The 27,113-nt window shown below is 50.0% G+C and overlaps 1 protein-coding gene and 1 non-coding gene across 4 annotated transcripts in view; both read left to right on the forward strand.

Annotated features, from left to right (window-relative positions):
- The window catches only part of PKNOX2 (PBX/knotted 1 homeobox 2), a 294,478-nt gene that overhangs the window by 251,508 nt on the left and 15,857 nt on the right, over positions 1–27,113 (forward strand). For 2 of the 3 annotated variants that reach the window (XM_060404255.1, XM_027959268.2), the window contains 4 exons: positions 5,328–5,516; positions 19,000–19,129; positions 19,563–19,660; positions 20,472–20,591. In XM_060404255.1, coding sequence (XP_060260238.1) covers positions 5,328–5,516; positions 19,000–19,129; positions 19,563–19,660; positions 20,472–20,591 — 537 coding nt within the window. The remainder of the gene's footprint in view (positions 1–5,327; positions 5,517–18,999; positions 19,130–19,562; positions 19,661–20,471; positions 20,592–27,113) is intronic. The other variant, XM_042238115.1, reaches the window with a different exon arrangement.
- On the forward strand, positions 10,486–10,557 carry TRNAW-CCA (transfer RNA tryptophan (anticodon CCA)). The gene has a single exon. It is a non-coding gene; the product is annotated as a tRNA-Trp (tRNA).

Below are 27,113 nucleotides of genomic sequence, written 5' to 3' on the forward strand. Positions count from 1 at the left end.
ACTTTCATCAAGAGGCTCTTTAGTACCTCTTCACATTCTGCAATAAGGGTGATGTCATCTGCATATCTCAAGTTATTGATATTTCTCCTGACCGTCTTGATTCCAGCTTGTGCTTCATCCAGTCCGGAATTTCGCATGATGTACTCTGCATATAAGCTAAATAAGCAGGGTGTAAATATACAGCCTTGACGTACTCCTTTCCCAATTTGGAACCAGTCTGTTGTTCCATGTTCGATTCTAACTGTTGCTTCTTGACCTGCATACAGGTCAGGTAAGGTGGTAGGTAAGATAAGGTGGTCTGGTATTCTTATCTCTTGAAGAATTTTCCACAGTTTGTTGTGATCCACACAGTTAAAGGCTTTAACATAGTCAGTGAAGCAGAAGTAGGTGTTTTTCTGGAACTCTTGCTTTTTCTATGATCTAACAGATGTTGGCAATTTGATCTCTGGTTCCTCTGCCTTTTCTAAATCCAGCTTGAAAGTTCTGGTTCATGTACTGTGTGAAGCCATGCTTGGAGAATTCTGAGCATTATTTTGCCCACTTATAAAATGAGTGCAATTGTGCAGTAGTTTGAGCATTCTTTGGCATTGCCTTTCTTTGGGATTGGAGTGAAAACTGACTTTTTCCAGTCCTGTGGCCACTGCTGAGTTTTCCAAGTTTGCTGGCATATTGAGTGCAGCACTTTCACAGCATCGTCTTTTAGGATTTGAAATATTCAGCTGGAATTCCATCACCTCTTCTAGCTTTGTTCGTAGTGATGGTTCCCAAGGCCCAGTTAACTTCACACTCCAAGATGTCTGGCTCTAGGTGAGTGATCACACCATCGTTGTTATCTGGTTATTAAGATGTTTTCTGTATAGCTCTTCTGTGTTCTTGCCACCTCTTCTTAATATCTTCTGCTTCTGTTAGGTCCATACCGTTTCTTTCTTTTATTGTGCCCATCTTTGCATGAAATGTTCCCTTGATATCTCTAATTTTCTTGAAGAGATCTCTAGTCTTTCCCGTTCTATTGTTTTCCTCTATTTCTTTACATTGATCACTGAGGAAAATATACAGTTGTCAGTTTCTGCCTCTGAGTGACACTTCATCTAATTCTCCAAGAGCCTTTAATTAGCCAAGCACAATCCCTGTCCCTATAGAGAAAGTTGATCACCGAAGAATTGGTGCTTTTGAACTGGGTGTTGGAGAAGACTCTTGAGAGTCCCTTGGGCTGCAAGGAGATCCAACCAGTCCATCCTAAAGGTAATCAGCCCTCAATATTCACTGGAAGGACTGATGCTAAAACTGACTCCAATACTTTGGCCACCTGATGTGAAGAAGTGACTCATTAGAAAAGACCCGGATGCTGGGAAAGATTGAAGGCCAGAGAAGAAAGGACGACAGAGGATGAGATAGTTGGATGGCATCACCAACTCAATGGACATGAGTTTGAGTAAACTCTGGGAGTTGGTGATGGACATGGTGGCCTGGCGTGCTGCAGTCCATAGGGTGGCAGAGTCAGACATGACTGAGCAACTGAACTGAACTGAATCCCTACCCATCAGACAGTCCAGATGAGAGTCTGGGGGCTCCTCTCTCACTCTCCACTTGAAATGCTGATGAAGCTCAAAGAGGGTGTGGCCATGGCTCTTAGTCACACAGCTTACGGCTCAACACACCTGGACAGTAGGGTTCTCTGGGAGCCATGCCCTTGCTAGTCTTCCTGGGCATCAAGATGTTGGCCAAAAGCTAGGAGGGTGGGGTTAAAGAAAGACGCCTCTACATGGCTTATGTCAGCATCAATCGTCTTGGAAGGCAAGCACCCACTCTTTTTTCTTTTTACTTTTTATTTTGATGTAACTGTAGATTCACATGCAGCTGTAAGAATTAGTATAGCAAAGACCTGATTCCCTTTCTGCATGGCTAGAGGACAGTTTCACAGCCGGGAGATGACAATGGTATGACCACCAGACTTATTCAGACATCACTAGTTTTACATATAGTCATAGAGATGTGTGTGTGTGTGTGTGTGTGTGTGTGTGTGTGTGTTTAGTTTGTGCCACTTTATCACGTGTGTATTCATGTATCTGATTGTCAAGATACAGAGCAGTCCCTCCCTCCCTCCCCCACCATACCTCCTAGCAATCACTGATCTGTTCTCTATCTCTGAAATTTAAAAGAATGTTCTACATATAAAAAAAGAAGAAAAGAATGTTATATAAATGGCATTATGTATGTAGCCTTCTGAGACTGGCTTTTTTTCTCAGCATCATTCCCTTTAAATCCATCCAAGTAGTTGAGTTTATCAGTAGTTTGTTTTTGTTGCTAAGTATGATTTCATGATACAGATGTACCATAGTTTCTTTATCCATTCACCTGTTGAAGTGTATTTTGGTTGTTTCCAGCTTGGGGTTATTAAAAATAAGACTTCTTTGAATATACAAGTTTTGAGGTGAACACATGTTTTTATTTCTCTGGGATAAATGCCCAAGAGTGCGAGTGCTGAGCTGGATGGTATATATTCAGTACTGTAAGAAAGTATTCTGCTGTTTTCCAGAGTGGCTGGACCATCTTTTATATCCACCAGTTACACATGAGTGATCCAGTTTCTAATTCCTTGCCAAGATTTAGTGTTATCTGTTTTTAATGTTGACCACTCTGATAGGTGTGTGGTGACATCTTACTGCGGTTTTAAGTTGCATTTCCCTGATGATGCATGCTAAGTCATTTCAGCCTTATCTGACTCTATGTGACCCCATGGACTGTAGCCCACCAGGCTTCTCTGTCTGTGGGATTCTCCAGGCAAGAGTGCTGGAGTGGGTTGCCATGCCCTCCTCCAGGGGATCTTCCCAACTCAGGGATAGAACCTGGGTCTCCTGCTTTGCAGGAAGATTCTTTACCGTTTGAGCCACCGGAGAAGACCCTTCCCTGATAATTCTGAACGTCTTTTCGTGTGGCTATTTGCCATCTATGTATCCTCTTCAGTGAAATGTCTGCTGTTGTCTTTTGCCCATGTTCTAATTGGATCGCTTGTTATTTTACTGGTTAGTTTTGAGAGTTCTTTATATATTCTGGATGTAAGTCCTTTGTCAGATACGTGTTTTTCAGATATTTTCTCCTGTTCTGTAGTTTGTCTTTTCATCTTCTTCACAGGGTCTTTTGAAGAGCAAACATTTTACACTTTGATAAGGTTCAATTCATCAAGTTTCCCTTTTCTGGGTCATGTTTTTGGTGTCAAATCTAAGACTACTTTGCCTAGCCCTCTGTCCTGATTATTTTCTCTTGTGTTTCTTTTCTTTTCTTTTTTTTTTTTTTCTGAAAAACTTTACAGTTTATGCCTTACATTTTGGTCTTTGAGTTAATTTTTGTGTAAGATGTGAAAATCCACTGTTTTGCTTGTAGATGTCCAATTGCTCCAACATCTTTATTTGAAAAGTGGTTTGGCCATATCTACCATGAGCCAAAAGAATGTCCATAGATTTTTTTTTTTCTGATCATTTTTGGGATCTTGTCCTAAGGAAATAATGGAGAAGCATCAATAAGCTGTAAAGTTGGAAAATATTCACTTAACATTTTTTATAAAGTTGAAAAATTGGAATTAACCTAAATGCCCAACAATAAGGAATTGGCTAAGTAGGGCACACACATGGAATGATATATTATTGCTGTGTTAGTCGCTCAGTCATGTCTGACTCTTTGCGACCCCATGGACTGAAGCCCACTGGGCTCTTCTGTCCATGGAATTCTCCAGGCAAGAATATTGGAGTGGCTTGCCATTCCCTTATCCAGAGGATCTTTCTGACCCAGGAATTGAACCCAGGTTTCCTGCATTGCAGGCAGATTCTTTGCCATCTGAGTCACGGAGAAGCCCCATGGAATTTTTATTATTTTTTCATTATTTTATTATATTATTATCTTTATTATTGCATGGAATGGTATGCAATAATTTAAAATATATTTACTCAGTAACTTTTACCCACTGGAGAACTATCAGTATCCACATGTATTAATAACCACGATAACAGGATGAGCAAATTAGACGCCACTTCTCCCTTCTAGATGCCCACAGGCTAGAAGCCAGAATAGAGAAAACAATGCTGCCACTTAGAAAAATACATCCAGTAAACTAAGGGGGAAAACGGGAAACAAAATTGCATGTACAAGGTGACTGGAGCTATGTTGACATATGCGCATGTGAACCCCCCTCAAAAAAAAACCCATTATCTTTTAGGATGATTGGATCAAGGGCAGCCTTTTTCATCCTCTGTTTTCCTTACTTCCCACAGTGCTTTCTTGTCATCATAATAGCAACTATAAAAAGAAAAGGTTCAATTGAGAAATAGCTTCTTGCCTTGAAAGGTTAGGAAGGTCCATTTGAAGAGGCGGCAGGCTCACGTATAACCACCCGAAGGGCATGGAAAAAGCCAGCACAGACAGCTGAGTGTCCCAGCGCCCAGCTCAGTCACGCTGGATGACGCGGTCCGTCAACAGGCATTGATGGGGTGTCTTCATGGCGACTGGCGTCACACGAGGCACTCAAACCACGAGTTTAAGAATAGCCGGTCCCTGGCCTCCTGGGGCTCTCACAAGGAGCTCTGATCTCTGTCTTCTTCATGCCGGTTCAGGGCCACACCCTTCGAATCTTGTGCCTTCCCTCAGACCCTCCTTTCTGCAAAAGTGCACAGCTGTCAGGAAGGGCGTCATTGCGTCCAGCTGTCAGATAGTGAGGTGCAGAACTTACGCACTGGACCAAGGCCACACAGACAAGCAGGCCCAGAGCTGGAGACCTGGCCTTCCATCTCCAAGGCTGTTCTCAGAATAGCACATCTGCCCTCAGGACAGCTATGATAACAGGAGGCTCAAAAAAGTAAGCAGGAGCTTCCCTGGTGGCCCAGAATAAGACTCTGCCTGCCAATGCAGGGCATATGGGTTCAATTCCGGGCCTAGGAAGATTCCACGTGCTTCGGGGCAACTAAGCCCGTACACCACAACTACTGAAGCCCAAATGCCTAGAGCCTACGCTCTGCAACAAGAGAAGCCATTGCGTGAGAACCCCATGCTCCGCAACTAGAGAGTAGCCCCCTCTCGCCTCAACTAGAGAAAACCTGTGTGCAGCAACAAAGACCCGGGGTAGCTGTGTATACGTTTCTTTTAAGTAAAAAAAAAAATCTGTGCATTTAAAAATACAAGCTAACAATCTGCATGTACCCACAGAGAGAATTTAAATCCTGTATCACCAGAGCAGGAATGGGCTTCTCTCTGCTGGTGTGCTTGGGGTTCAAGGGTCAAGGCAGTGAGGGGACTGGAATCCGGACACACCTGAGCTCCCCTGTCCTTCCTCTCCACAGATGGTGAAGGCGATCCAGGTGCTGAGAATCCACCTGCTGGAGCTGGAGAAAGTCAATGAACTCTGCAAGGACTTTTGTAACCGGTACATCACCTGCCTCAAAACCAAGATGCACAGTGATAATCTGCTCAGGAATGACCTCGGGGGGCCCTACTCCCCCAACCAGCCCTCCATAAACCTTCACTCACAGGTAACACAGAGCACTGGGTCCTCTCTCCTAGCCAGGCTCCAAAGCCAGGTATCAGAAGGTCCGTGGTTTAGGGAAACGGTTTAGAGTCACTGGATCCTTTCATCATGAGATGCATCCTCTGGTCCGTTCCTCCTGGTATTTTCAGGCAGCCAGACCCTCGAAAGCCCAGTGCTCACCATGCCAGGGCATCAGTATTCCCTAGAAAATGACTAGATCTCAGAGGGACAATGTTTAAAGTGATTCCTGGCTTCTGGGTCCAAGAAATTGCAGGAAATGAGCACAAAAGTTAAGGAGACGGAGAGTTTTGCTGGAGGATGAGGCAGGACAGAGCTGGGAATGGAATCAAACATGCCAGCACCACCCCTTGGATTCTCCAGGGGCTTTGGTTTAATGAATTTTTGTGTTCTGGGCAGGAGGGTTTGGGGGAAGTGGTCCTCTCTTGAATTCCACTCAATAGAAGAAGACAGAAGCTTCCCAAGGGACAGCTTTTCCCCGATCATTCTCTAGTTGCTCACCTCACCCTGGCACATCTGTCTCCTTGTGGTTCAGGGCCACTGTATAAGTCACCTAAAGTCACCCCCTCCTCTCAAGATTCACCTGCCACCTTCAACCAGGATGAAGGGAACTGGGAACTGTGGAAACAACAGCTCTGCTCTAGGAGAGAATGGGTTCTCTCCAGGGCAGAATATTTCCCCCAAGCCTATGAACTGTAAAAGCTTCCTGGCGATACCTTTCCAACTCACTGGTGTCTCTATAAGCCCTAGGCTCACCACCTTCTTCTCCCACTGAGCTCTGAGTCCAGGACAGGCACATGGAGATCCCACAGGAAGTCTGCCGTAGCCTTCTACCCATGAGACAATCAGGCTTGGGGATACAGGTGAACTTTCTAAGAATGCTTGATGAAATGTGCTGTAAAGAGTGCCAAAGAAAGGTGATGCCATTTTTAACCTGTAAATTTTAAGGACCAACACATATCATCTATTTCTCTAGGTTGGCAGAGGCAGGGGAAGGGACAGGGTGACCTCTAGAAGCCAGCCACACCTTGTACATGTTGACCACAAAAGTCACATCAAACCCACCCCCAGGGGATCTCTGGGGGACTCAGTAGTGAGTACTGTAGGAGACACAAGGCAGGAAGTTTATTTCCTCTCCCCTTTGCTTGAAATCACCAAATCACTTTATTACAGATCTAAACTCTGCCGCCCAGGCTCCTGCTTGCTAATATTCTCTTGAAATAGACTCATTCCTTCAGAGTCTTATTGTACTTTCCCTTATGATCAAAATTAGCAAGAAACTTGCATAAAAGAGGACAATAATTGCTCAACGAGCATCTCGTTTGTAATTTATTAGTTTCTATTATTGTGGGTTACCATGGCGACGCTGCGCAGCCCCGGTGACGGGAGAGATGCAAGATAGGAGCCGAGGAGGCTGTGAGGCCTCACCAAATGGAGATGCACATTTTTATCAGTAATTTTCATGAAAATAATAAGTGAGGAGTTAATGAGATGGAAAGCCATCCTGTGGCTATTGTGAATTTGTTTTAAGTGTTGATCTAATTAGAATGCATCGGTCAGGAAAAGTAATGAGGATTTAGTGCCTCACAGAGATGTGAGGATCATATCAGAAAATTAGCACAAGTCTTTGGAAATAATCAGGTCCTTGGAGAGGCACCGGGTTTCCCCTTCTGGGCCCTCCAGCCCCAACTCGAGCTCTGGCATTGGGGGTGTACCAGGGTAGAGGGGAAAGAAAGGAGGGCCAGAGGGCTTAGTAGCCACAGGGGCGCCCGAAACGTTGAAGTCCCGGGGCCGACAGGTTCGTCCTGCAGGAAGCAGGGTCACTGGGAGACACTGTAGAGAAGGATAACGTGGGTGCTGGGTGAACCAGGCATGGGAGGTGCTGTGTGCAGAAGTCAGTCCTCCTGGGGGATCCCAGCATCCAGTGCCTCTGAGCTTAGAGAGAAGAGGAAGGAACTTTGATCTCTATCACTGCAAGCAGCACATCGGTGCCTGACAGTGGAGCTGGCCCTGGGGTGACCGCTGCAGAAAGGCCTCTGATCCGCTTAGAAAGGGGAGCTCAGACAATCCGACGAAAACAAATACCCTGAAAAAGAGAGAAGACACTTGGCGAGGCGGTCCTGTTTGCCACTTCTCAGACTGGCCCCTTCCTTTCCTGTCTCTGCCCCCACCTCCTCGGTTCAGGCTTCAGTGGGTGAATCAGGTAATCACACACGAGCTACTGTTATAGCTTCCTATTCTGCTCTTCTGTGCCTACCTCGAGGCCCTCCTGCGCACGCGCACACACACACACACACACACACACACACACACACACGCACACACACACACTTTCACATCCGCACGCCTCTTAGGCTTCTGCGGCTGGCTTTATCATCTAAAACGCTGTTCAAGCCCTTCTCCTGCTCAAAAGCTCTGATTACCAGCTCCCCCCAGGGTTTTCACATCCTTTCACCTGACATTCAAGGCCCTCCTCCTTCACTGTTCTTCCATGCCCGTGTGTTTGGGTGAGGTCCCCACACCTCTGCAGGACCGAACCCAGCCTCTTCGCCAAGGGCAGTAAGAAGGCTGCCTCCCCATAGAGGCCTCCTGGATGCCCCACCCCAAAGCTGGACTTTCCTTTCTCTCAGCTAACTCCTGGGCATGGCAGGCCATTTATGTGGTAAATATCACATGTGACTTTGCATCATCATCACTTGTGTAAGCCCTATTTTCCTCTCCTGGATAACAAACATTTTTTGAGCAAAGACGGGATTTCATATATTATTATACCTATACCCGACAGTAACCACACAGAGTCTGGTGCATGGTAGTTAACCAATAATTTTCTGTTGAAAGAAGTAATATGATGAGAAGATGGAGAGAGAAAAATCAGAGGCAAGAAGAAGGCTGAGGAGGGGAGGAGAAATAGGAAGAAAGAGGGAAAGAAAGGCAAATGTCAAGGGTATGCTTTGCTTTTCTGTCTTATATTCTTTTTTCAAACTTTTAATTTTTTATATTGGAGTTTAGTTGATTAGCAATGTTGTCATAGCTTCAGGTGAACAGCGAAGGGACTCAGCCATACATATACATGTATCCATTCTTCCCCAAACTCCCCTCCCATCCAAGGCTGCCACATAACATTAAGCAGAGTTCCCTGTGCTATACAGTAGGTCTCAAGGGTCAGGTTTGAGAGGGAGGTGCAGAGAGGATGAAGAACTGGAGGAAAAGAGCAACAAAGACGAAGAGACACAGAAGGAAGAGGAAAGTGAGGCTGGAGACAGACAGAGGCAGAAAGAGATGGAAAGAGAGACAGTGACTGTAGTAGGGGGGAGGGGCTGGGGTGGGGTCGGTGCAGTGTCCTGGGGGTGTGCAGAGGAGAAGATGGGCAGGATGCCTTGTGTGTGCCGCCCTGTCCTCATTCCCAGGCTCCCATCTCTTCCTTGCTAAGGTGGGTGCAGGCTGGCCCTGGGCCTCCCCAGGAAGGAGAGACCTATGAGGCTGAGAGACTCAGTGCAGGAGGCAGGCCTGGGGTCTTGGCATGGGAATCAGTACCAGAAAGGAGAGAGGAGGAGTCTGTGTGTGTGTGTGTATCTGCACACACATTCGTCATGGTTCGACCTTAATCCCCCCCTAGCCTGAAATAGCCGCAGTGCGCGCCAGCCTGGCCTGGGGAGGGGTGTCTCCCCTCCAGAACATGATCCGCAGGATCAACATTCCGGCCAGCCGCCAGCTTTGTTGCAAACTGCTGGCTCATGCTTTTGCCTGTGTGCTGATCATCCAGTCTTGTGTTGCAAAGTGGGAGATACTTTTTTTACTCTCATTGGTCCCCCTCTCTCAGATGCCATACCGTGTCCCCATCTGGCACAATGGGGTCTGGGCATACTCCCCACTTGGCCTTCCATTTCGAAGCGTGAGCTTTCTCTTAGTGGGTAGAATGGGAGTGCCGTGGGGAGGAGACTGCTGCTTCCAAGCAGGAGAGGTAAACTGGGGTTTCCAAGGACTTGGGCCACAGCCTGCTCTTCCCCCTCCCCAGGAAGCCATGCTGCCCTGCCTGTGTCTAATGACATCCTAGCTTCTTACTCAGCAGAGCCCAGGCTTCCTGTGTGGGCAGATACTTAGCAAGGAAGCTCTTCCTTGATTCCAGAGGCTTCCTTGGTGGTTCAGACTGTAAAAGAATCTGCCTGCAATGAGGGAGACCTGGGTTCGATCCCTGGCTTGGGAAGATCCCCTGGACCAGGGCAGGCAACCCACTCCAGTGTTCTTGCCTGGAAAATCCCATGTACAGAGGAGTCTGGCGGGCTACAGTTCATGGAGTCTCAAAGAGTCAGATACAACTGAGCAACTAACACTTTCACTTTCCTTGATTCCACTGAAGAGACCCTCATGCCGGCCTTGCTCAAGCTTGCATTTAACCTAAAACCATCTTTCCCCTTGGAGATTAAACCTCAGCTCTCTTCCAGGGCAGATCAGGCTGAGCCACAGTTCTCACTCAGTTGCCAAGCAGTGGGGGGACTCTTACTGTAGGCACTGCACTAGGTCCTGAGAGAAGACTATGAATTTTCCAGGATGAGCATTCAACCTCAGTGGGAGGGAGCTTGTGTCCCACCTGAAGATCTAGATAAGTTCTGTGAGCATACAGTGCTCAGGGGCAAGAGGACCCTGAGGAAGGGCAGGAAAGCAGCCGCTGGAAGGGGTCTGGATTTAGCGAAGCATGTATGTGGCCTGAGGTTGCCCAGTCACTTCTCAGCATTCTTCTACCTGCTGCTGGGAAAGCCCAGGCCCCACCTGTATACCCTCATGGCCAGGGTCTGTTTCTGTCCAGAGACAGATTGAGCCAACCTCAAGAGGGATCAGATAGGTCTGCAGGAGAATTTTCAAAGCTAATGTGATTGGAGAAGCTGTAGCTCCACTGGCTTTGGGAGGACTTCCTGAGGGACAAAGCATTTCAGGCAGGCTTGGGTCAGTAGGGGGCTTCCCTGGTGGCTCAGAGGTTAAAGCGTATGCCTCCAGTGCAGAAGACCCAGGTTCGATCCCTGGGTTGGGAAGATCCCCTGGAGAAGGAAATGGCAACCCACTCCAGTATTCTTGCCTGGAGAATCCCATGGACAGAGGAGCCTGGCGGACTACAGTCCACAGGGTTGCAAAGAGTCAGACACGACTGAGCGACTTCAATTCACTTCACTTCACTTCTGGGTCAGTAGGGGCTTGGGGTAGTTAGGCTTGGGGCTTCCCTGGTGGCTCAGATGGTAAAGAATCTGCCTGCAGTGCAGGAGACCTCAGGTTCAATTCCTGGGTCAGGAAAATCCCCTGGAGAAGGGAATGGCAACCCACTCCAGTATTCTTGCCTGGAAAATCCATGGACAGAGGAGCCTGGTGGGCTACAGTGCATGGGGTTGCAAAGAGTCAAACAGGACTGAGTGACTAAAGCTTTCATTTCACTTTTTCTTTTCACTCAGGAGAGTGGAGGGCGGTTAGTAGACAATCTGGGAGCTCTCAGTATGAGCGTACCCATTGTAAAGAGAAGTCTGGAGAAGGGGAGGAACAGAGAGGACAGTCCATGGAGCAAAGAGGCCAGGGTTTAGGGGGAAACTCATGCCTCAAGCATCTGTTCAGGTATCTACCGAGCCTGCTCAGTTCCAAGGGCATAAAAACCACGGCAACACAATCTCTAACTGCAAATGGAGTATCTTGCAGCCAGATTTCTAGGGGCTATGCCTTGAGTCTGATCATCATAATTGCCAAAGACTTCCATTCTTCAGTGGAGAATGTGGGCAATGGGTTAAGGCTTGAAGATGCATTGGAGATAACTGAACTAAGTTGCTACCTCTTGAGCCGCTCAAGGGGGAACTGGCAGAGAAAAGGGAGAAAACGTCCACGATTATTGAGCTCCCCGGTCTCAGACACTGTGTGTACTGGGTGTTTGACACAGATTCTCTTACTTACTCATCACAAACAGCCTGCAAAGTGCACATGCTTTTCTCCACTCTATACCCAAGGAAAGGGAAACTCAGGGCAGTTAAAGCTCAAGGCCCCATGCCTAGTAAGCGACAGAGTCAGGGATGGATTCCTCCAGAGTCCATTTTCATTTCCTAGGTCCTTTTACTTTTTCAGTGATGTGTAGGAAGGAGAACCAGGGTTCCTGGACCCCGAGTGGGGAGCCATGACCCTGTCTAGCTGTCGATCAGGGATCAGAGAGCGAGTGAAGAAGCAATTGCGGGAAAAAAAAGAATTTGGATTTGCTAATTGAAAGTAGGGAGGGGAGAGGCCACAGAGAGCAGAGTTCTGAGATGCCAGGCTTGGCCCACCAGATGTCACTCTGCAGGTGGGCTGCTCTCTAAAAATACAGGAAGGGCATTATCAGTGCACCCCCGCCTGGGGAAGGGGACTTGCCGATTGACCCACAGGGAGTCTGCATTTTCGGGATTAGCAGGAAGCCACGGGGGTGGAGGGCCAGCACCTCAGGCCAGCCCCTGGAAGTTCTGCATTGTGGCCGAGCATGGGAGTGGTGGTCCACTCTGCAGGGTCACTACTGAGATGGAAAGGGGACACCCGCGACCCAAGTGACAGGACACTGAATTCCACTGCCTTCCTCCTCCATGGGTGTTAAGGCTGTCCCTTCTGGGTCCCTAGCACACCCCCCACGACCCCACCCATCCTCCAGCTCAGGGGCCAGGACCCGCTGAAGGCGGCCCTGCCAGGCTCAGAAACCAGAGCGGCTGCCTCCTTCTGAGGGAGTGTTCCTTAAGAGCGGCAGCTGCTGCGTGTCCCTGCAGGCCAAGTGCCTTTCCCTTGAGATGTCAGCTCTCACCAGGAGAGGAAAAGGAACGGGGTTAGGTGGCTTGTTTACATGTGACTGGCTTCCCGGGTTTTGGAACCCAACTCTTCTCAGCCTGAGACAGGGCAGGACGCTGGCTTTGCCAGAAATGGAGGGACACTGCCAGGAATGGGGTGCTTGGGGACAACGGTAACCTCCTCACCAGGTCCAGACCTCAGCTCAGGCAGGCCACCGACCTACCAAGCGTCTATCAGGCACCCAGTGCTGTGCTGGGTAGTTTGGGGAATTTAAAGACCCCTATTTCCCTAAAAGAAAAAAGAAAAGAAAAACCCTGCAACCAAACGGGGAAAAGACACATGTATAAGAAAGATCCCTTGTGCTGTGTGCCCAGTGTGCCAAGCCAACAGGAAGCGCTAAAAAGGAGTTGAGAGGATGGGCCAAGGGCATGCCCGAGTGGGTCAAGACAAGCTTCCCAGCAGAACCCAGGCTCTCAGAATTGCCTCCCCACCCCCAGCCGAGGCAAGTTAGGCACGAACCGGTCCTCCTAGGAGGCTGGGGAGGCTTTGGGCTTGTGGATCAGCAGAGACCCCTAGTGGCCTGGGGGTGGATGGCAGACAGCTGGGACCGCCCGCTCCGGCCCACCCCCCCACCCCCCATACCCTCCACCCACTCACAGTACATCTCAGGGAGTGGTGATGTTTTTTTCTAAAATCCCCAACTGGAAGGGCCTTTGCAAGTTCATCCAGTTCACTCCCCTGTTTCGCAGCCCTCCTAATAAGATAAAACAAATTCCAGCTATTGCGAAACATCTTAAAGGAAAACTCTAATCAGTCCTTTCCTTCACTCTTCATTTCTTCCTGCCGTCACAGTTTGTTCCAGGAATTTCTTCCTTGAGTGGGAATTAAGTCTTCCCGGGCAACACAAGCCCTCCCCTTGATAACAGTGAAGGAAGACAGTCGGAGGAGGCACACCTCCCCCTGGGCTGACATCAGACCACAGTGTCAGAGTTCACAGTCAATGCCAGCTCATTTCCAACCCCCAACCCCACCCTCAGCTTTTAAAAGTAATCACGGAGCCTTTCACTTTTTCATAGTTCAAAAGGGCTTCCTTTTGAACAAGCCATCTTTTTTTGTTCCAGAAATGAAATGTGGAGTAGAACCCACCCAGTGACCGCTGTGGGTCAGAAAGAATGGCCGATGGCCCCAGGGACCATGGGCCTGGCAGCTGGCCCATGGGCGGTGTCGAGGAGCACAAGTTCTCAGCTGTCCTAAGCCGCTCTCCTGCCTCGCTCCACGCCCCTCCCCACCTCCCCGAGGGGCTTTCAGCCCGTGTCTCTGAGAAACAGCACACAAGGAGCAGGAGAGGGATGAGGCCTGTGGAGGCCAGCTCACTGGTTTCCATCTGACCTCTTGGTCATCTGGTCCCCACCCTAAAGGATGTCCTCCCTGGGAAACTCTAAGCTTTCAGCTTTTTGGCCCATTTCCTACTAGAAAGTAAGAGACCCAGTGGAACAGCTCCAGCAGAGAAGCCAGGAAGAATGTCCATGATTCCTAGGCTTCTGGCAGTTTCCAGAGGCTTGGGGACACCCCTGCCATGCTCCTGAACACAGCAAAGAACTCCTGCGCTGGATAACCAGCTTTCAGACCCTGGTTCCTGGACAACTCAAGGGATGTGAGACACAGGATATTGGGATGTCACTGAAACTACCACATGTGCTTCTTACCTCTTCACGGGGCCAAGGAACCTGGCAGGAAACAGCTCTGTTTGGGTCTAGATGGAGTGGCATCCACCTGGTTTGGAGTGTGATGTGCCCCAGGAGGAAGCTGTCAGGAAGATAATAACACTGTGTGCTTAGCCAGCGTCTTCTCCCCAGGGGGCTCCTGCTGCTGCCAAATGAGCTCCTCCTTCAGAAAAGACCAGGAGGTGGTCCCCAGAGACCTAGTCACTTTGTCTCCATAGAGACAAGGCTCTAGCAGGCTGGAGACTAAGGCAGGACCAGAAATAGCTGCAAAGTCAAGTCACGGGGCTCGTCTGGGACAGAGACTGCAGCTTCGAGTTCTGTGGCTTGGCCTTGGCCCAGGAACACCGTTTAGGCAGGGAGGCTGGCACAGGGCACGTGGCACTGATCACCATGGCTAGGTGTGCAACTCTGGGTGAACCTCTGGTGTTGCTAAGTAAGGAACCCGCAAGGCTCTGCGACTTCTAGGACAGGTTTTAAACCCTGGCTGTGCCATTCCCTAGTGGAGTGACCTTAGCCAGAGGAAGTGGGAAATGATTTACTAGGTGCCTAAATGCGCCAGACACCATGCTTACCTTGGAGCCTGGCTGACTGACTGCAAAGCTCATCTCCCCACCGCAGCATCCGTGCCACACTTGGGACTGGAAGACCTGGGTTCAAGAGCTATGTGACTCAGGAATGTCACTTCCCTTCTCAGGACCTTGATTCCTCCTCAGGCAAACAGAATCGACGATATTTGGGAATTCTCTCCTCTGCTGACCCCATAGGTAGTGGTGAGGTTAAAATGAAATAGTGCAGTGAGAGAATGTTCTCTGATACTCAGTGTGTACAATAAAAATGTCGTGTTCAATCCCAGCTGATCTTTGGGACCATCTGAGAGGGGTTTTTAAAAAATACAGACTGCTAGGACCTCCCTTGTGGTCCAGCGGCTAAGACTGTGCTCCCAAGGCAGGGAGCCTCGGTTCAATCCCTGGTCAGGGAACTAGATCCCACATGCCAACAACTGAAAAAAGAAAAGAAAGGAAACACAAGATGGCTGATGGTCTCCTTTAATGGCCCTGAGAATCTGTGTCTTTAAAAACACCCCAGTGCTCAGGCAGGTTTGTGAAACAGCTCATATTCACAAATGTAAGCGGCTGACAGCGAAAGGAGAGGGGGCAGCAGAGGATGAGACGGTCAGGTAGCGCCACCCGCTTAATGGACATGACTCTGAGCAGACTCCGGGAGACAGAGGAGCCTGCCAGGCTACACTCCATGGGGTCGCAGAGTCGGACACAACTGAGCGACTGAACAGAGATGAATATCACTTCCCTAGACCCCAGAGATGCCAATATTTTGCCTCTTCTCTGTCTCAGCTAAGCTGTGGTCAGCAGAGGCCCCTGGCCACAGTCTCCACATGAGGTTCTCTGTTTCATTCCTTTACTGATGTAACTCAGCCGCCTCTCAGCACCTCCTAGCAAAGACCCAAAGTAGGAGGAGAGGGTAGGAAAGTGAAGGGTCTGATGCAAAGAATAAATTGCCTTTAGTTACCCAAACCAGGTAAGCTGGTGTAGAAGCTAACCAAGCCGCAAGGCTGAGAACCAGTCAGAGTGTGAATAAGCCAGGGAAGATCCAAGTGATAACTCACTCTCTTGCCTCTGGCTGGTAAAGATGTGCTGGTTGAATCCCAAGTCATACATCTTGTATTTATTTTACTGGCTTTGCTTGTATTTTCCTAACCTTGCTGGATTTATTTTGGGGGTGGAAGAAGGTCTGGAACAACTTTTTATGTTGGAAATTCCCAAATATCCTTATTCAGTGATGAGCACCGTGGTATGGATGGTTTCAAACCAGAGGTCATTGAAAAGTCATTTGCCAGGAGTATTATGGTGAGTGTCAATGGAGTGGCTGTCCCTGACTATTAAATGTACCTTCCAGAGACTTCCTTGGTGATCCAGTGACCAAGACTTCATGTTCCCAGCGCAAGGGGTGTGGGTTCAATCCCTGATCAGGGAATTCGATCCCACATGCCTCAGCTTAAGACCCTGCAGGCCACAACTAACGCCTGGCACAGTCAAATAAAATAAATAAGTAGTTGCGTTTTTTTTTTTTTAATTTTCAAGTTTGTCCCAGCTTTTTATAATCTCAGTACTGGTTTACAACATGGGAGAAAGTTTGGCTGGGAGGCTGGATCGAGGGGAGCTCAAGTTCAGAGCAGACCCAAGCTGAAGAGGCAGGCTTCGAGGATTCCTGGGTGTGAACACAGGGCCAGACACGTCTTATAAGTAAGAAGCCCCCTGAAGGGCTGTGAGTGCATGCTCAGTCGCTTCAGTCGTGTCTGACTCTTTGCAGCCCCATGGACTGTAGCCTGCCAGTCTCCTCTGTCCGTGGGATTCTCCAGGCAAGAATACTGGGGTGGGTTTCCATGGGGCCAAAGAGCCATGAGGTGCTAATTCCTAATCCTCCATCCTTTCCTTGGGTCCCCATGCCACCTCTGTATGTCCGGGTTTGGGTTGTTTTTATCTGCTCACCTGCTCATATTCATTGAACCCCTGTGATTCCAGGAGCGCCTTTCTGCCCAGTTCTTGGCCCTGGGGTGGGTGTGCAGTGTTTGTGGGTGAAGGAGGGCTGTGGCCTAACCTTGTTGTTGCTACCTACCTGGGGGACCTTGAGCAAGTGGTTTGGGTTTCTTAGCCTCAGTTCCTCGTTTGTACCCCAGGGAGCTGGAATACTCAGGCTGTAAGGGCCCTTCCAGTTTCTAGATTTCTGCAGGTCAGATGGTGTTACACTTGAGCTGTCCAAATGGAAAGGCTGAGAGTCCTGCTCAAAGAATAAACCTCACTGGCGGGGAGGCCCTCACAGATCCCAGAAAGGAAAAAGCGAGGCAGGAGCTGGCCCCTCCTCCCTTCCCCAAGGTCACAGCTGCAGAGGTGAGCCCAGTGGGGAAGCAAGGCCTCCTCCCCCACCCCACCCCATCAGAAGCCAGATGGGAGGCGCAGGCATGGAGGAGGGGCAACCAGACTCCAGCCCCATGGCTGCTTATTTATAGCCTGATCTCCTCAGCCCTGGGCCGGACAGTCTAGGAGGGTAAAAAAAGGCGGTTCTGGAGAAGATGCCAAGGGTGGGTAAGCAGCTGAATCGAGTGAAACTGTCTGTACCAACTGCCTCCACCTGCAAGGCTCAGCCAGCTCCTGGGAGCTAGGGTCTGGGAAGTGACGCGCCACGGCTGTCCCCCGGCCCCTGATGTGTCTTCTTGGTCTGTGGCTCCAGATTTTCAGGCAGTGGCTCCAGGTTTTGCTCCAGGCACACACTTCTTGCTCCATGCTCTCTATCTTCCTGCATCTGATGGTCTAAGCTCGTCCAGTCCTTAAACCAAAGCTAGGGAGCTGGGGGCTTTCTTTTCCCCCTGATTTTCTTAACCATGGTCATGTTCAGTCATGTCTGACTCTTTGCGACTCCATGGACCGCGTGCAGCACACCAGGCTTCCCTGTCCTTCACTGTCTCCCAGAGTTTGCACACACTCCTATCCACTAAGTCGATGATGCCATCCAGCCATCTCGTCTTCTGTCACTCCCTTCTCCTTCTGCCTTCAATCTTTCCCAGCATCAGGGTCTTTTCTAATGAGTCGGCTCTTTGCATCGGATGGCCAAAATATTGGAGCTTCAGCTTCAGCATCAGTCCTTCCAATGAATATTCAGGGTTGATTTCCTTTAGGATGGACTGGTTTGATCACCTTGCTGTCCCTTTTCTTAACATTTTCCTGTCTAAATCCTAAAAGCGTCAGGCCCGTGATTCCAGGCCTTCAGCATGGAAATGACCATCCTAGCCAGCAAGTTACCTGGTATAAGTCTTGTCTTCACAGGAACAACTGTGATTGGGGGGTGCTCAGTGACCCCAGTGGGTCTTTTCAGGCTCCCTTACTTTCCGCCATTCATGCCTGCCTTGCTTTCTCCAAACGAAACTTAGAGACCCCAACCCTCACAGTCAGTTCCTTCCTCACAAACCCAGCCTAGCGGAGAAGAGCGCCCGGTGACCAAGAAAGGAGGCCTCACTGCCCCTTCCTGGAGGCCCTCAGCTGAGCCTGCTTCCTGTCCACTTACGTCAGAGTCCAAGCACTCTCTGCCCATCTCTTAGGTGGCAATGATGAGGGTGCCAGAAAAAAAAAAAAAAAAAGGCCCCTTAGCTGCTTTGAATTGTCTGCAGGAAAGGGGCCAGCAGGTGACAGCGTAGAGAGTGAGCCTCCTCAGGGGCTCCGTGCTGGGGCCTAAGGAGCAGGGGGAGCCGATGAAATGTGCCCCCAGCTGAGCGGATGCTCCTATGGGATGCCCTGGAAGATAGGTGATGAAGAGGACAGCGGGCTATTTTTATTATTATTTAGCAAATAGTTTAGTAGCCACGATACGGCAGATCTGAACTAAGTACAGATAGTACGTTGGAGGCTGCTTTGTGTGGAGCTTTGTGTCGTAAACGCTGTGATACGGATGCTGAGCTGCGAGGCCCTTGGTGGCAGGCGGCTCCTGGGGATAGCTGCGGGTGAAGGATGAGTATGTGCTAAGCAGGTCAAGTCCGGTTCCCAGCCCTGGCTTCACATCCGAGTCACCCAGAGCTTTCAACACGCACTTTCCCTGCAGAGCCCTGGCCACACCCCTGACCAATTAAGTTAGAATGTCTGGAAATGGAACCCAGGCATCAGCACTGCAGCTTCCACGGTGCAGCCAAGGTGGGCACCACTGTGGGGGATAATTTCTGTCTCAAGTTCACAGCGGAATGGAATAGGTCAGCCGATGGCTCTTGTTGGTTGGTTGCTTGTAAGGTTGAGCCTCCTTACTCACACTTTCTAGGAAGAACCGCCTTTTGGATTTGGGTCTGGGAGGAGCAGGAGCAGGAGGCGGGAGGCAGGAAGGCAGGAGGCGGGAGGGAAGAGGAGGAATTTGGGGCTGTGGCAGCTAAGCCCTTAGTGACACTGTCACAAACCACACCTCCCTTGCTGCCAGGACCTCCTGCAGAATTCCCCCAATTCCATGTCTGGAGTCTCCAATAACCCCCAGGGGATTGTGGTCCCAGCCTCAGCGCTCCAGCAGGGCAACATCGCCATGACAACCGTCAACTCACAAGTGGTGTCAGGTCTGTGCAGGGGATTCTGGGGAACACCCCTGGGAGGAGAGTGGGTGGCCCTGAGGGAATTCCAGGGTTGGTGGGGGGCAAGACACTGAACAAAGTGTCCTAGGATGTGGGAGGGGGTGCCCCCTGGCAAGGGAGGGGCTCCCAGCTGAGTTTCCGTAAGCTTACAGATCATTAGCAAGACCTGGCGATGCTGGTGGTTTGGAACGAATTTGGGTCGGAGTCTCATGAGTCCCACCAAAGACCCTTCCACCCGCAAACACACAGAGACTCTGTTCTCTGCACCCCATCCCCTCCCACCCCTTCCCCACAGGGGCTGAAGGCCTCCAGAGTAGAGAGTGTTTATACGTGAGTGCCAAGTGGATTGGGAGCCCTGCTTGCCCTCACTCCTACCCATCCCTATGGCAGGGGACCCCAAAACTGGTTGTCTCCTCAGGTGGAGCCTTATACCAGCCGGTTACCATGGTAACCTCCCAGGGTCAGGTGGTCACCCAGGCAATCCCCCAGGGAGCCATCCAGATCCAGAACACACAGGTGAGTGTGTGTGTGCAGTGCAGGTGTATGCACACGTGCATGGCGTGGGGGAGGGCGCCGTGCCCAGTCACCTGCTAGGTGCTTTCGGCCGCTAGCTCCCTCGCCTCTCATCATTCCCCAGAGAGATATCATCACCCCCACCTGACGGGCAAGAGGTGGGCTCCTGAGATCTCAGTGCCTCTCGGGGTCACGTGGAGGGACTCTACACTTCCTCCTCCTGCTCTGCACTCTGAGCCAGTCTGTAGCTCAGTGGCATAGAGGGCACACACAGAGGCCGGGCTGGGATGGGAAGATCCATCCCAGCTGGAGAGCTGACATTGGCTCCACCATCTTGGATAGGTCAGCTGATCCCTCTGAACTTCCGAGTTCCTCTCCGTAGAAGAGGGACTCACATCAGCTGCCCATGGCCCCACCAGCCTACAGAGCTGATGTGAGGGCTGACCATGGTAACGGATAGGAAAGCCCTCCGAAAAAGCTCATGTACCCCAGAAATGCTAACGACCATTGGACGGTTTATGGCAAACCTCTCTCTCCCATACCTTCTGCATGAGCCTGTTTCCTCTGTCTGCTCTCTCATCCCCTACCCCTCCTCCCCTCCTCCTCCTTCTCCTCTTTCTCTCTCCTTCTTCCCTTCTCCCATTCTCTGAGGGGTTTGGTGCCAGATGACAGGAAAGGTGACCTCCCCTGGACCCTCAGAATGAGTTGGGATAGGGTTATTGGCAGCGAGAGCCTGCCATCTCTATGGCAACAGGTCCCTAGCTGCTGGCCTGCCAGGCTGCTGATGCTGATTTTTTCTCCACGTGCCCTGAAGGTTAACCTTGACCTCACCTCCCTCCTGGACAATGAGGATAAGAAGTCCAAGAACAAACGAGGAGTCTTGCCCAAGCATGCCACCAATATAATGCGTTCTTGGCTCTTCCAGCATCTCATGGTGAGTGTGTGTGTGATGGGGTGTGGAGTTTCAGTGTGGGGTATGAATAAGCCCTGGGACACCAGCCCATGATTCCCACATCTGCAGAGGGCATGACCTCAGAGAGAGGCTCTCTTGTAGGGATACCATCTTCCAGAGGCGAGGGTAGAGGGAGGCTTAAATGGGACCTAAAGCTGGAGATTCCTCCAGCGCTTGTGGCTACTGCCTCAAAAGAATATGACGTCCATGAGGGAATGGGGATGGACACGTTCTGAAGAGAGTAAAGTAGTGGGCGAGAGGACAGTGTTGTTTCATGAACAGTGGGATTCTGTGGGGGCGGGGCCGTGGTTACTGCTCCTGCAGGAGCCACGCTCACCCCTGTCCTCTCCCGTGGAAGAAAATGCTGATTCTCCACGAGAACTCTTCTGTTTCCTGAGTCCTTGGTGCTGGGCGGGGAGCAGAGGGTGTGCATCCCTTTCCTTCTGGTCGGAGCAGCCAGAGAAAGCATGGACTGGCGAGCCATGGTTAAGCCCATCCCCTCCCTGAACTGGGCAGCCCAGGCTGAAACCCTAGCATCAGGTAGCCAGCTCAGCTCAGAGATGCAGAGCAGTCGTTTTCTTGGCTCTCTTCCATGAGATGATGATGCAGCCTGAGGTTTAATAGTAGCATTTATGGGGGACTTCTCTGATGGCCCAGGGGTTCAGGCACCGCACTTCCAAGGCAGGTGGCTTGGGTTCAATCTTTGATCGGGGAACTAATCCCACAGGCCGTGGTACAGCCAAAAAATTTTTTTCACTAAAAAAAAAAAAAAGAGAGAGAGAGTAACGTTTATAGGCGCTTCCCTGGTGGCCCAGTGGTTAAGACTCTGAGCTTCCACTGTGGGGGGCGTGGGTTTATAAAAAACCTGCCATGTGCACCGAGCAGGATGGTGGTTGTGTCTGCGTGCACGGTAAGTTGCAACAGACAGGCCTTGGGTTGAGTATCAGGAGTGACTTCAAAACTGTGACCTTCTTGCCTCATTCAAGGGTTGGAGCAATAAAGCCAGTGACTCTGCCTGGGCTGAGTGTGTGTGTGTATGTGTGTGTGTGTCTGTCTGTCTGTCTGTCTGGGATGGGGAGGCAGAATCTTCAAGCACAGGCAGGCTCCCAGTGGTCTGCCAGCTCTTGGCCTGGCATGGCAGTAATAGACAGACAGGAGATAAATACCAGGCTTAGGGCTGTAGGCATATTGGCTGGCAAAGTAGGGAGAAGAACCAGGAGTTAGGGAGGCTGTTTGTTCAGAGAGGAGAGAAAGTCAGTGGATCTTGGGAACTAATTACTTAATCATCAGCCCTTTATTTGAAATGGGAGAGCCTCCAAAAGCCATGGGGCCCAAGCCCAGGATTTGGGGATCTTTGGCCACCTGATGAGAAGAGTTGACTCACTGGAAAAGACCCTGGTGCTGGGAAAGATTGAGGGCAGGAGGAGAAGGGGATGACAGAGGATGAGATGGTTGGATGGCCTCACCAACTCAATGGACGTGAGTCTGGGTAAACTCCGGGAGTTGGTGATGGACAGGGAGGCCTGGTGTGCTGCAGTTCATGGGGTCGCAAAGGGTCGGACATGACTGAGCGACTGAACAGAACTGAACTGAGGATCTCCGCCCCGGAAGCAGGGGGCCTGCCCACCCAGCAGATGGCCAGCATTGCTCTGGGGTGCTGGACGCGGCTGGAGCTCTGCGTCCACCATCAGATCCACACCCTCCCCCAGACTCTGGGGACATGGGGCCGCCCTAGCACTTTGCTGAGGAAGCCCATTTTGAAAGCAGCACCTTGGGCACAGACAATAACCAAATTTGGAAAGAAGGAGCTGGAAGGCTGAAGGTTAAGGTGAGGAGAGGAGGTTGGAGAGATACCCAGAGCCTAGTGAAGAAGCCAGGGAGCCAGGGCCAGGCCCAGCCTCTTCCTCTAACTCAGGATCTGGAGCTCGTGGTGGGGGTGCCCAGGTCACCTGCCTGCTCTCTCTTCCACGCGGGAAGAGAGCAGAGGGCTGTGGCGGCCCTAAGACCCTGGTGTCTGTGCTGAGCTCCAGCCCTCCGCCCCACCCCGGGAAGAGGGCTTCAGTAGGGGAGGTTTTGTGTCTGTGCTGGCCTGTCACACCCAGGTCTGCGGCACCCAGGCAACCTCCCCGGCCATAGCAGGTGCCCCCTGTGTCCCGCTGTGAGAATGTGTAACTGTAGGGCAGTGGGAATGGTGGGAACGCGTGGGCTTTTGGGACAACCAAGCATGACTTCGTATCTAGGATTTCCCTCAGTCCTCTGCGGTCTGGCCACACTCATCTCTTGTGGAGATCATGCCGAAGGAATGAAATGAGTGAGGAGGCCCTGGCGTCCTGGGTCTTAAAAAGTGTTAGCTGACTTCTCTCCCCTGTCCCCACCCCACAGTGTATTTTTGAAGACTGTGAACACATCTACAACCTCGCTTTTCGGGGGAGAAAACGCAAGTGTAGTAGGGAGAGGAGGCTGCAAGACAAGTCCCCACCCCACTGCCCAGGAGCCCAGCATCCAGGCCAGCACCCCTACTGCCTCCCATCACCTCAGCTGCCTCCCACCCCCAGATGGCAGCTCCCCCACCCCCCGAGTTACGCCTTCAGCCTGAGGCAGAAGGTCACAGTATCCATCCCTCCTGGCTGTGCCTGCCCTCTGACCTTGGACTTCAGGTCAATGTCCTGCCTCTCATCCCTGCCTCTCAGCCCTTGCTGCCCAGCCCCTTCCATAGCTCAGGGTCCTTGCCTTCCACTCCACTGCCACCTCCAGCCGGACAGACGAGAGAGAGCAGAGCAGCTGAGCAAAGCAGAGGGGGAAGAAGGACCCAGGTTAGAGCTACAGAAGGACCTGGAACAATCAGGGGGCCTGCTGAGCTGCGGGAGTGAGGTTGTCGCCCACCCCAGGCCCTCTGCAGCTCAGAGTGCACTCAGAGAGGATACTGTTGATAAAACACTCGACATTAGCAAGTCTTCCCCCCAGAGGCCATGGAGAGAGGACAAGGGAGTGACCCTTTGGCCTTTAAAGTCAGAACTCAGAACTTCTGGATGAGGGGGAGGAAGAGGGTTGGGAGAAGTCTGGGCTCTAGTAACTCAGCATGACAAGCTTGTCCTCTTCAGGCCCAAGGCTGGCTCTGCAGATACAGGCAGACACACAGCCCCCGCTAAACACCAGCTCAGGAAAGGCACTGTGAAGGCTCTTGGTCACAGGGCACAGTGAAAAGAAGACAGGCTCTGAAGCCAGCCAGACAGAGGTGTGAACTGAGGGCCTTCCACTAGCTATGCACTCGTTTGATTTCTTTGAAAAAGGAGGTAGTAACTCATTTCCCACAGTTGTGAAGATTAAATGAAATAACATATATAAAGAGCCATGCCTGACATACAATCGCACTTAAGAAATGTGAATTCTCTTTGAACTTTCCGGAAGAGTAGGCCATGGGCAGGGTTTTTAGGCTAAGACTCAACATTTGTGAAAGTTATGTAGAGGTAGCTGACTGAACTGTTCTCATCTGTGATAGCTGCTGATTCTCACTTGATCCTAAGAATGCGTTGACTAACTCTGTTACTGTCTGTTCGGTGTGTACATGTGTGTGTCCAGTCTACATGTTTTATGTCTGACTCAGCTGTAAATTCCTCAATAGGGATCATGTATGATACCTCTTCTATGGGCCCCAAAGCACTGATCGATCCCCAAGTGTGTATCTTACAGGATATTATAGGTATTGCTTCCAAGAAAGGGTAGCGTGATGAAATAGGTTTAGGAAAATCTGGATTATATGAAGTTTAGCTTATTTCTTTACCCTTAGTGTACTAGAGGGCTTCATGAATTTGCAAGAGGGTGGGTGGCTTGAAGCTTTCCCCAGACATTTGGTCACTCTGAGTCATACTCTTGTTTTCATTGTTGCTTTGAGGAACAACTCGATACAGTTGTTGGCGAATACTGCTCTGTGGCAATGTTGTGTTAGACACATAGTAGCTGCTCAGTTTTAGGAAGGAAGGGTAGAAAAGGTATGGATAAGGGCAGATCTCAATATCGGTAGATGTTGTCCTATCCAGTGCAAGGCAACTGATTTGTTGATTGGTTATTTGGAAAAGTTTGTTGAAGAAAGGAACAACCATTAAAAAGATACATTTTAATTTTATTTTATTGAATTATAGTTGATTTACAATGTTGTTGATTTCTGCTGTACAACAAAGTGATTCAGTTATACCTATGCATGTTTTTTCCTATTCTTTTCCACTGTGGTTTACAGGGTATTGAATATAGTTCCCTGTGCCGTACCGTGGGGCCTTGTTGTTTATCCATTCTACATATAATAGTTTGCCTTTGCTGATTCCAAACGCCTAACCCATCCCTCCTGCAGCCCCACTTCTGCTTGGCAACCACAGATCTATCCTCTCTGTGAGTCTGTTTCTGATTTGTAGATAAGTTCATTTGTGCCATAGTTTAGATTCCATGCATAAAGGATATCACTTGGTATCTGTCTCTCTCTGACTTACTTTACTCAGTATGATCATCTCTAGGTCCAACCATGCTGCTGCAAATGGCATTGTTTCACTTTTATGGCTAAGTAGTATTCCACTCGGATAAGGCAATGGCACCCCAGTCCAGTACTCTTGCCTGGAAAACCCCATGGATGGAGGAGCCTGGTGGGCTGCAGTCCATGGGGTCGCTAAGAGTCAGATACGACTGAGCGACATCACTTTCACTTTTCACTTTCATGCATTGGAGAAGGAAATGGCAACCCACTCCAACGTTCTTGCCTGGAGAATCGCAGGGACAGTGGAGCCTGGTGGGCTGCCGTCTATGGGGTCGCACAAAGTCGGACACGACTGAAGTGACTTAGCAGCTTAGCAGCAGTATTCCACTCGGATAAGGCAACGGCACCCTACTCCAATACTCTTGCCTGGAAAATCCCATGGATGGAGGAGCCTGGTGGGCTGCAGTCCATGGGGTCGCTAAGAGTCAGATACGACTGAGCGACATCACTTTCACTTTTCACTTTCATGCATTGGAGAAGGAAATGGCAACCCACTCCAACGTTCTTGCCTGGAGAATCCCAGGGACAGTGGAGCCTGGTGGGCTGCCATCTATGGGGTCGCACAGAGTCGGACACGACTGAAGTGACTTAGTAGTAGTAGTAGTAATATTCCACTGTGGGCTTCCCAGTGGCTCAGTGGTAAAGAATTCACCTATCAGTGTAGGAGATGCAAGAGATGTAGGTTCACTCCCTGGGTTGGGAAGACCCCCTGGAGTAGGAAATGGCAACCTGCCCTAGTATTCTTGCCTGGGAAACCCTGGGGACACAGGAACCTGGTGAGGTACAGTCCATGGAGTCGTCAAGAGTCAGACATGACTGAGCACGTGTGCAGGCAAGGCAAAGAAAGACACATTTTATTTGGATTTAAAAGATGTATATTTGTTTGCTAATGTTTTGATATAGGAACAAGGTCATTTTCTCATTGAAGTTTGTCATTTTTACTTGCACACATTTCTCCTATAATATAGCATCTATAAATTTCATTTTTATTTACAATGGAATAAGAACTTCAGCTTTGGGGAAGTAATCTGGCTGTAGGGTCTTTTTAGACTTTTACTGTATATCCCAGTCTCTTTCGCTTGTCTTACCTGATCTCACTTTTAAGCAAATTTGACTCTGGAGTCTTTCCAAAGCACTCCACTTAGTTTTCTTAGCAACAACTCTTGCTTTTTGCACTCATATTTCATGGTTTACAGAATAGTTAATTAAGTTCCATAATTATAGTAACACAGAGAAGTAGCATAAACTAGGCATTGCAAAAAATGCTATCTTCCTGATAAGCAGATAAATTGGCTAATGAACATTCTACAAAGTAAGCTATTCATCCTAAGCTTTCAGGATGTAGACAGCAGTTCTGATGGCTGACAGCAGGAAGGGAGAGCTCGGTATAATATGCAGACTTGTTTAGTAGCCATCAATCATCAGAACTTCTTCTGTAGGTGCTGGTCCTCTGTTGTCTTCTTTCCTTCAGGCGGAAGTTGGTACTCTTTCATTCCTTTCGCCCTGTGTCCGAGACTTCTTGTCCTTTCTGCTGTCCCATGGCACTTGCAGCTCCGGAAATGTGTTCAGATGACAGCATGCTCCTGAGATAGAGGCTCAACTCCCGTAGCATGCTCTTAGGCTACTGTGAGATTGGGATGGTTTCATCCGTTAGGTCCTTGCTCCAGTGAGATTTTCTTGCTGTTGCATTCAGGCTCAAAGCAGCTAAATTCCTGCTGGAAGCGATCATTTCATTGCAAATCCAGATCGGGTGGGAAACCCTGGCAGAGGGTCCTTTCTGTGGAGGCAGGAGGGGGTGCTGCTATTCCCAGGCTCCCCAGTCCCCACTTCTGCCCTCATCCCCTCTGGTCCAGATCACAGCTTCCCCCCACCATCCTGCCTGCATGATTCTGCTCATTTCCATCAAAAAATGTGACTCCTCTCTGCTGCTGCCACCCAGGCACAGGAGCCACTTTACAGAATATTTTCACTATGGGGGGATC

Source organism: Ovis aries, chromosome 21 (genome assembly GCF_016772045.2).
Source record: "Ovis aries strain OAR_USU_Benz2616 breed Rambouillet chromosome 21, ARS-UI_Ramb_v3.0, whole genome shotgun sequence".
In the NCBI taxonomy this organism is placed as follows: Eukaryota; Metazoa; Chordata; class Mammalia; order Artiodactyla; family Bovidae; genus Ovis; species Ovis aries.